This window comes from Mus pahari, chromosome X (genome assembly GCF_900095145.1).
Source record: "Mus pahari chromosome X, PAHARI_EIJ_v1.1, whole genome shotgun sequence".
NCBI lineage: Eukaryota > Metazoa > Chordata > Mammalia > Rodentia > Muridae > Mus > Mus pahari.
In genome coordinates, this window is record NC_034613.1 from 38,865,216 (window position 1) to 38,875,485 (window position 10,270).

Consider the following 10,270-nt stretch of genomic DNA (forward strand, 5'->3'; position numbering starts at 1 on the left):
TCAGAGAGTGAGGGAATAAATATTCTAGGTAATTCCAAGGCCCCAAATGCTGCTGTGGGTGAAAGGTTAAGGATGTGTGGCAAAGAAAGGACTGAGAACAGAGGGACTGTGGACTGGAGGGATGTGCCTAATATGGTTAGAAGCACTGCAGGAAGGGCCAACCTACCTTCCAGAGCAAGCAGCGGAGGAAAGACTAGGAGGGTGTGGCAAGGCCAAGTCAGGAAGAAAGAAACCCAAGAGAAGGACAAAAGTGGTGTGGCGAGAGTGGAGATGGAAAAAAAGGCGGCACAAGATGGCTGAGAAGTAAAAAAGATCTGGCTACCAGAGAGAACAGATGGTGAGGAAAGCTCCCAAAGAGCCTTGCCAAGTCCCAGGGATGCAGCCGAGGATCCTTATGTAATGAATGCACACAAGGTTTGTGAGAAGCCCAGTGAAGCACAGAACTCGGCTGGGCCTCCAGATCTGAGTCCGTCTGTGTGTACAGAATGAAAGGAAACACACTGGGGGACAGAGCATGAGTTCCTAGCCCATGACCACTAATTTAGTGCAGGGGATAGAAGAGGAGGAAGTGAGGAAGAAGACAGGTGGAACAGGAATGGGAAAGAGAACAAGCAGGAGAAGTGGAGGTGGAGGAGGGAGAGGAGGAAGAGGAGGAAGAGGAGGAAGAGGAAGAAGAGGAAGAAAAGAAGACAGAGGAGGAAGAGGAAGAAGAGAAGGAAGAACCAAGAGCTTTGGCAGGCAGCTTGGATGAGCCACAAGCAGTTAGGAGCCCCTAGAGAAGAGTTGCTCACCAAATCTACCAGGCACGGCAAAGGACCAGCCAACATGTTCCCTGGAAAGGAGAAAAGACCATCTGCTGCCCTACTGTGAGCAGATGAGGAGACCATGGGCTACATAACTCTAAAGATCAAGTTTCATGAAATAAATTCTGCCCCTCCCCTTTGACCACGCCCTACCCATGCTTACCAGCATTGACATACACACTTATGTACAAGGAAGCATTTTCTGGGCTTGCTTTTTCCCACTTAATATGGAAGATGAAACCAGGAAGTCTCACATGCTAGGCAGGTGTCCTATCACTGAGCTGTATTACACACACACACACACACACACACACACACACACACAAACACACACAACGCATTTGAGCGCATGCACACACACCTTTTTTTTTTTTACCATTTTGACATTGATCTGAACATATGATCTGAAGGTCACATTCTTTTGAGGAGAGATGCAGAGGCTGGTCTGTGCATTGCTGGGGTTTAGTGTCAACAAACTCATATTAATCCTATTCTGCTAGTTTCTGTCCTGAATGCTTTGATGAGGCCAAAATTCTGTAACAGCAAGCTCCCCATCTTCAGGGATAGGTGATACAGAAAGGAAAAGGGAATAAAGTAAAGCTAGTAAGGCAAAGTTGTGTTTTTTTTTTTAAATGCCCAAACAAACTGTTGTTTGTTTGTTTGTTTGTTTGAGTTCTTTTTTTGTCATTTGTTTGTTCTGAAACAGAAAGGACAGATCCAGATCAGAAGTTGGGATGGTGAGGAAGAAACCAAAGGAGGCATGGTGGAGACAGACTCTGCAAAACAACTTCTCCAATGTCAGGACTTAGCCTTTAGCGTTGAGGCCTTAGGTCCAGCAAAAGCAGAAGTAAACTGTCTACGCAGGCCACAGGGGGACTGTAGCGTGTGACTCATGGGTTTCCAAACAACTCTGATACAAAGGACCCTTGGCCAGTCACCCTGCCTATTTTCAATCAGTGCTTTCCACTTCAGGACTGTTGCCAACGTTTGAGGTCAAGTCCCCAAAAGGATGAGAGCAAAGACAGTAGTTCCTCGATAAGGAGATAAGGAAGGAACTGAGGGTACAGGCATGTGAGGTCATTGTTACCACCAAGGCCAAGTCAAGGTCCCAGGGGATGGAAGTGGAAGACTTAAGTACTAAGCAGAGACATCCCAGGACAGAGTTCAGAAGGTGAAGGCAGGATGCCTGGGTTGTTGGATTGCTTTTGAAACCTAGGTCTCACTGAGGTTTACTGTTGTAGCAATAACTGCCATTTCAGCAATGTTGGTGCCAGGGACAGAAAGGACAAAGTGTAGTTGAGACTTGCTTTGCTGCTGGTCAAGCATGTCCATGAGCAAGCACAAAGCCTTTGGGCTTTGCTCTGTCGGGCAGCCGCTTTATACGGACTGATTGCCCCACTGATGGCCTCTGCTCCTCGTTGCACCAGACTGTCATGTTTCAGTAACAGCATGTTATAGGTAAAGAAACAGAGGGCTCAGCTAGGTGAAGTCAATACCTGAGGCCACACAGATGACCGTTGATGGTAACTGTCCTCAAAGGCTATCTCTGTGTGAGCCTGCGCTTGTCCTATAAGGTATCTGCTCCAGCCCAAACAGGAGGTGAGTGCCTTTGAGTGGCCATTTCCTCTATCCGCGGGTTTCTGGGAATTATGTCTTCACCAGTCATGGAAAGGGTGGGAAAGAGGGGACGGGACGGAGGGGAAGACAAGAGCTTTGGCAGTAATGGAATGACAGAGTTCTCTCCCAGTTCTTGGCCCTGAGGCTGGGGACTTCTGCCCTTTGCTTTCCCCTGAAGTCAGAGGTCAAGGAGTATCCTCACTTAGCTTGACTCTGCCTTGTCAGGGGGTCCCAGGAAGACCCCCCTCCCCTCTACAAAAGGTTCTACCTCACCGTTCTTTTCTGTTGTTTGATAATTTCACACACACATATAATGTGTTTTGATCAAAGCACCCCTATTCTTTCCACTCCAACTCCTCTACTATCCCACATACCTCTTTCCCCTCCCAACTTACTGCACTTTTTTTTTAATACCCTGAGTCCAGTTAGTGGGTGTAGGAATACCCACTGGAGCACAGAGAGGCTCTTAGGAGTACATATCTGAAAACAGACTCTCCCTCTCTTAAAGGCAATCAGTTACCTCAGAGAAGGGTGGGACTTCACGTTCCCCCTCCCCCATCTATGGTAAGAATGAATGCTTCATCATTCTTAAATGGACTGTTGAAAGCCACCAACAATTTATTATGGTTACATTAGAAATAAATTCAAAGCTGGGCATGATGGTCAATCCCTGTAATCCTAGTAGTCAGGAGGCTGAGGCAGGAGGATTGTAATTTTTTTTTTTTTTGAGACAGGGTTTCTCTGTATAGTCCTGGCTATCCTGGAACTCACTTTGTAGACCAGGCTGACCTCAAACTCAGAAATCTGCCTGCCTCTGACTCCCAAGTGCTGGGATTAAAGGTGTGTGCCACCACCACCCGGCTGGTCTGGTCTTTTGCTACAAAACCCCATATTGAAATGAATCATTGTTACTTGGAAGAATTTCTTTCTGGGCTCACAGGACCCCAGAGGTTCTAGAGAGCCTTTCCTTGGAGCTGTCTTAGTGTGGTGTGACACTCCCTGATGGGACAGAGTACAGGGAGTGACTGCATGTGCCTGCCAGCACACACACACATGATTTCTGCTTTTCGACTTTCTGCTTTCCTCCCAGTGAGTTATGTTGTTTAGGAATAAGCCACACTATTCTGTTCGGGAAGCTATGTCAAGAATATTTCCAGTTCACTGTCTTCTCAGAACCCTCAGACTCCTCCTTTGGGGTCTTCTCACTTCAGTGGCACCCCCTGGTCCCTGCAGATCTTTGGACCTTCGAAGGCATTCCAGATATCAAGGTCCCTAAGTAGCTTAAGCTTTACAAAGCCCAGAACATGCGGCTGAATGGCACTAGGGGATCCCCAGGGAAGGTCTGCTGGTATAATTTTAAATGGACTGTGGGGAAACTCATGCCACCAATTGTAACTCAGTTACCAGTTGTAAGACAGTAACCCCTCCCCCAGCTGCAATCTGGGTGGGGGAGTGGGAGAACACTCATACACTCATTCACTGGCTTTTTTTTTTTTTTTGGACACAGGAGGGCTTAGAGGAGGAATAGAAGTAGGAGCAAATATCTATCCCAAAGCAAAAGCAGGGCTGCACCCAGTGCCTGATGTGAGCTAATAGGAAACAGCTTGCTGGAGGGTGGGGAACAGAATTCAGGAACTGCTAGAGTAGAGCTGCTGAAGAGGGGGGCTGGGAGAAGCTGGGTGATTGAGACCAGCTGTTGCTCGTCAATCTCAGAGATCTTTGGACTCTGCCCTGGGGCAGGCTCACACCCTACCTACTCTAAGCCACAAGAAACCAGCACAGGTTGCTTTGGGCAGCCCGAGGCGCACTCTGTCCACTGTGGCTTCCCAGACTCCTGAAACAAAAGATTACAGAAGGATCCTCATCTAACTAACATCAAGACACAGCCATCAACCTTGTTTGCTTCTACCCAGGAAAGGCCTGGAAGAAGAAGCCACCAACCAACCCAACCCTCTCTCCAGTCCCTTGATTTACTCGTCGCCAGCATCTGGAGACCCAATGGCCCAAGCCTACTGGCAGTACTACCCCTGGCTTCTTCTCCTCTGTGGTATGTGCACCCCAGCCACTGCCGGCAGGCAGCTCTGATCTCTCTCTCCAGGCTCAGAAAAGTTTGGAGTAAGGGCTAGGACCCAGGTTATCTTTTTTTCTCTTTGTCACTTTATCTTGCAGAAAAGGCCCCTGGTGGGGCCTTCATGACTTGGATCAAATCTAGTTTGGCCCCTTTCCATCCCCAGACAAAATGATTGCGTCACTTGTGAGGTTGATGGCTTTTTAAAAAATGACTGCACGAAAGGCCTTGCAGAAGGGAGCCAGGTAGAACACACAGAGAACACAGTCTGTTGGGGATGTAGAACCAGTGAGTACTGGAGGACTTATGGCCAGAAAGTTACTAAGAGGAATCCTTGAGGTCCAAGGATGGAGAATTCTTGCTAAACTGACTTAACAGGATTCTTACTGAAGGCTGGTCAGGGTGATGAGGTACTAAGGGGAGGGGAATAAAGACTCTGATCTGATCTTGAAGGTGATCAGATATTGAAGGGTGGAAGTTTCCTCTAAACTGACTTAGCAGAATTCTTGCTAGGACAATAAAGACCTGACAGGACAGGGCAGGTACAAAAGGTCAATGTTGAGGTTTTGTCAAGAAAAGAGATCAAGGAGAGATGTGACATCACCTGTGGCCTGTTTGTTTCCAACTAGGTACCCAGTTCAGCTTCCCACCACTATCCCTGGTCCTGAGGAAATATCTCTTTGTTTTCTGACAGCAGGACCTGCTGATTACTTCAGCATCAAGTTATCTCATTGGTACCACCCTGTGCCAAAGAAAACAGAGAGACTGATAGAGCCTGGTGTTCAGATGAACGTGGACTGGCTAGGTCTCACTTCCTATGTTGGCATGTTAGCACTGCTATTTTGCTGGAAAACTGCTCCTCCAGAATCGGGACTTCATTTTCTTAGATTAACAGTATGGGTATCATCAATCCTTTGAATTTATGAGGCCAAGTCATTCAAGCAGGGCTTTCATGATGTTCCAACCCAGCTACTTTCCTTCTACCTGTTTCTCAAGCCACTTATAAGGTAAACGTATGGCAACTCCATCCTTCCATGGCCCCAGGGAAGTATGTCCCCTTATCAGTGTGAAGAGATGAAAAGAAGGACTGTAAGAGGTCACTGGACTTTCAGGTCAGGAAGGATCTCTTTTATACAGTTCTGGTGCCTGGCACACAGTAGGCACTTAAAAATAATATTTTTTTCAGTGAATATTGGGTTGCTTTCTCGGGTTCATACCAAATTTGGTACAGAGCCCAAACAGGAAAATAAACCTCCATAGACTGTGCATCATTTGCAGCATCCCTCCATTTCCAGGACCACTTCCTGTGCTTGGCCTGGCAAAAGATGGAAAGAGAGCCCTGGTTTCTTTCATGGTCCTGAGAACTAAAACTGGAGACTTTTACATTTTTTTTTGAACTATGCAAACACTTTACCACTGGGCCTTACAGCCAGCACCATCCACTGTACCCTCCTTAGATGGCCGAGGTTCAAACTTCTATCTCACTACTCATTCACTGTGGCAAAACCTGCACAAATTATCAAACCTACATGAATCTTGACCTCTTCCATTATAGAAAGTGAATTTTTCACAGGGTTGTCACAAATATCAGAGGAGAGACAGTTGTAGCCAATTGACAGTGGGACTGCATTCTGGGAAATATACCATTAGGCAATTTTTTGTTGCACAATAACATGGAATGTACTTATAAAATCTTTGGGTGACTTTAATATTAGACTATATAATGATATAGGGCCATTGTTATATATGCAGCCCTTAGTTTATCTCAATAGTGTCATGACTTTGCAACAGTTACATTGTGGAGCTCATTTGTATTTTGTTCTATATTATCTTTTGAGACAGGGCCTCATGTAGACCAGGCTGGCTCCAAACTTGCAACACAGTCGAAATTAACCTTGCATTTTTGCCTCTCCCTCCCCAGCATCGGTAATTCAAGTATACAGTGCTATGCTCTGCTGTAAATCAGTTCCATGCCTGACACATAGTAGGAGCTCTTTAAATGTTTAATCACCTTTCTCTGCCCCGTGATGGTGTTGGACTAGAATTCCTGTTTTATAGTTAATTGAAGCCTCGAATAGTAAGCAGAGACTTTGACTGTAAGAAAGGGGACCAGTGACCCTTGGGTTTAAATAAATCACGGACATACACACAGCCCTCTAGGGCATTTCAAAGAGAATTTGATTTAAAAATTTAATTTATACCATTTTTTCACTTTACTAGACCCTAAAAAGACACAATTAGGTTAGAAATGGAAAAATAATGCGATGAACACTAAAACCCATCCGGAAGTGGCAGTCACTTGTCAATGCGTGTGACCCAGGGTGCCATTCAGTTTCAAGTCAGCCTGATTCTCCATGAAATGTGATTCTTTTTTGTCTCAAATAGAGTTGGCCAGTGTGGTGTGTTTTAAAGGATATAGGTCTTGACGGCTGAGAGAAGATGGCCCTTCACTGTGTGAGAGCTCCCCCAAATAACCTTAGATTTGTCTCCCACTTCCTAGCATGTGCCTGGAGCTACCCAGAGCCCAAGTACCTTGGAAGGGAAGATGTGAGAAACTGTTCAACCAGCCCTGAGGTGAGGCTTTGCACCCCAACCCCCATGCCTGTCTCACACAATCATTCTTCCCTGTTCCTATTAGCCCAACTGCTAGCCTTTCCTCCTATGGGCTTTCTTCTTATGTCTGCATTCTGGGGCCCCTGTTTCTTACTTCCAGCAGCAACAACAGCTTGGGTATCTAATATACCCACTATGGATGCTCCACTCCTTGACCACATGCATGTCCACAGCTTGTTGATTTCTGTCCTGGCCTAGGGCTGGGAAACTTCCATTGGAAGGGAGGCAAAGAGGCTGAATGGTGAGACAGATCACTGATTAGGAGAGAGGCTAGGCAGAGAGCGACAAGGAAGCAAACAAAAGGAATGGAAACAGGAATTCTAGAGCAGCACTGGTCAAGCTGTTGGTTGCAACCCTAGGAAGACATTTCTGATGATCTTAAGAGTACCACGGGGGTGGGGGTGACTAGAGAGGTGACTCAGCAGTTAAGAGCACTGACTGCTTTTCCAGAGGTCCTGAGCTCAATTCCCAGCAACCACATGGTGGCTCACAACCATCTGTAATGGGATCTGATGCCCTCTTCTGGTGTGTCTGAAGACAGCTACAGTGTACTTGTAATAAATAAATAAATAAATAAATAAACAAATAAATAAGTAAATGAAACTTTTTAAAAAGGAGAATACCACTTGGTAGCAAAATTCCAGTTATTAAGTAGCAATGAAAATAAATTTATGATTAGAGGGTTCCTAAGACCATTGGAAATACATTTTTTTTTCTGACAGTCACAACCTACAGGTTGAGAACCACTGTTTTAGAGGGAACCTGTGCAGAGAAAAATACTAAAGGATGGGGGCCCAGGGAGAAAGCCAGAGAGCTAGCTGATCTAGCTGAATGGGAAAGGGAGGGTTGAGGTTGGTAGATGGGAGCCAAAGAGAAGAAGGTGGCCAGCTTCACAGCTGGACTCTAGAATGATCTTTTCCACAGCTGAGTAGGAGGGGCCCCAAAGTGTGAAGAGGTGGACCAGCTCTAGCAGTAGGTGGAGCCTCGGGATAAACACGAAACATCTGCATACAACAGCAGCTTTATAGAACCACTAGGGCCAGCAAAGGGACTCACAAGCCATAGCGTTTCCTATGTGAACAAATCTGGATTTCTTGTTGAAGAGAAGGCAAAGCAAGCAAGCAAGCAAACAAGAAAACAAAAAAAGACCATGGTTTTCATTTGGAAGATAAAGGGCCCTCTAAAGAAATATTTGGCTTGAAGAGGATCTTTCTGAGAGACGTCGCAAATGCCAGGGTACACATTTACTCTCCAGTACATTTTGGGGCCAGTGGGTAACTCCTGGAAGAGTTGATTATGCTTAAATTTCAGGTGATAATATTTTGGTACTAAAGTGTGTTCCAAATAGTGCATCGGACATATGTATATTAATATAGGATCCCTTGTTTAACAGAAAGTCCAATATAACCAGATAGGTGGCCTGTACTATTGTTCATTAATCTGGCAACTCTACTCTCAAGATATCCCCAAAGGGTCTGCCCATAGCCTGGCCTGGGACTTGGGATGAAACCCCTGTAGTTTTCATCTGCATAAGGGACATTTAGGTACCTTAATTGTTCCAAAGGGTCTTCACACTCTATAAATACCTCCATCTATAGTTAGCTTAGGCTTCTTAATTTAGACTAAGAAATGCTATCAGCACTCACCCCATCACTCTTAAATATAGCCTAAACACCCCAAAACTCACCCTCAGGAAAAGCTGGGCACTTCCATAGAGGCAAAGTCTTAGGCATCATTTCATTTAAGCAATTCGTATGTTATCCATCAGCGCCTGCCAGTTACTGCGGTCAATACAACAATGCGGCTTGCAGCCCTCCGCCAACAGATGAAGAACTGGAATCTCTCTGCCTACATCATCCCAGACACAGATGCACACATGGTAAGGACCAGCTCTGCTCTCTCTCATCTCCTTCCTCTCACTTTCTTGGGGTTGTTGGCCTCTAAACATGAGCCACAAATAAGAGCCTGGTAAGATGTGGAAGCTGAAGACAGACACAGCACTTCATAGCAAAGAGACTAAAATGGTAAATCTCCAACCCAGAGAAGCCTGGGTAATGAAAACACAAGTCAATTAATGTGAATACATGCTGTGAGCCTAGATTGGGCAGATCTACCACTACACTACCATCTTCCCCATATGAGAGACCCCTTATAACTTGAGGTTTCTTCAGGCCAGGTGCTTCTGCTCCACTTTCTTTCTTCCTCTTCCTCCATCATCCTCTCTCTCTCTCCTTCTCTCCCCAAACCTTCAGCTCCACCTTCCCCTCATTCTCCGCCCAATCACCGGCTCTAGACTTTATTTANAAATTAAGGTGGAAAGAAGGTTTACAGGAAATCGCCTGAGTGCTGACTCATTCCTCATTGCAGCCACTCACAGGAGAACAGAATTAACATCAAATACAATTAGCCCCAGGGAAAACAATGGAAAACTTTTGATACACTAGTTTAAGGTCAATTGAAAGAACATACCTCTTTACACTGGAGGAAAAACAAGGCCAAATTTTCTTGACCTCTAAGAACAACATTACACAAACAACTTTGGTGCTAGGGATATGGCTCAGTTGGTAATGGCATTTGCCACCAAACTCAATAACCTGAGTTCAATCCTTAGAACCTATAAGAGATCCAACTCCCACAAGGCATTCTCTAACCTCCACATGCACATGTGTACACACATACACACACGCACGCACATGCTCACACTTGCACAGCACATGCACACACAAAATGTGTAAAAACTTAAAACAACTCTGTAAGTGATTTTGACCAAATTCAGAAAGAATGTTTAGGTTATCACTGGAAATGGACCTGAAAGAATTCTAAACTCCTTCCTGGTCCAGCTTGTCTCAGACATGGTTGGTTGGAGTAGCATAATGATCCAGGGTGCTAGACTATATAGACATGGGCAGTAGACTAAGGGGAGAAAGCAGACAGAACACAAGGTGATGGTCTCTATATAAATCATTTCCCCAAAATAGCAGCCCTGCCTACTCAGCCCACTTTTTCCCACCAGTAGCTCTGCCTCTACCTCATGCAGCATCTCATACCAACCCAGCTAGAAGAAAAAGGCATTTTCTTTTCTTTTCTTTTCTTTTCTTTTCTTTTCTTTTCTTTTCTTTTCTTTTCTTTTCTTTTCTTTTCTTTCTTCTTCTTCTTCTTCTTCTTCTTC

At 45.3% G+C, this 10,270-nt stretch overlaps 1 protein-coding gene across 2 annotated transcripts in view; it reads left to right on the top strand.

The window, feature by feature from the left end:
• The first annotated feature begins 2,315 nt into the window (after window positions 1-2,315).
• Window positions 2,316-10,270, top strand: part of Xpnpep2 (X-prolyl aminopeptidase 2) — a 29,571-nt gene continuing 21,616 nt past the window's right edge. Inside the window, exons 1-4 of one of the 2 annotated variants that reach the window (XM_029534211.1) lie at window positions 2,316-2,402; window positions 4,334-4,467; window positions 6,989-7,062; window positions 8,870-8,980. In XM_029534211.1, coding sequence (XP_029390071.1) covers window positions 4,419-4,467; window positions 6,989-7,062; window positions 8,870-8,980 — 234 coding nt within the window. In that variant the 5' untranslated portion in view covers window positions 2,316-2,402; window positions 4,334-4,418. Of the gene's footprint in view, window positions 2,403-3,992; window positions 4,468-6,988; window positions 7,063-8,869; window positions 8,981-10,270 lie in introns of those variants that run through there. The other variant, XM_021188115.1, reaches the window with a different exon arrangement.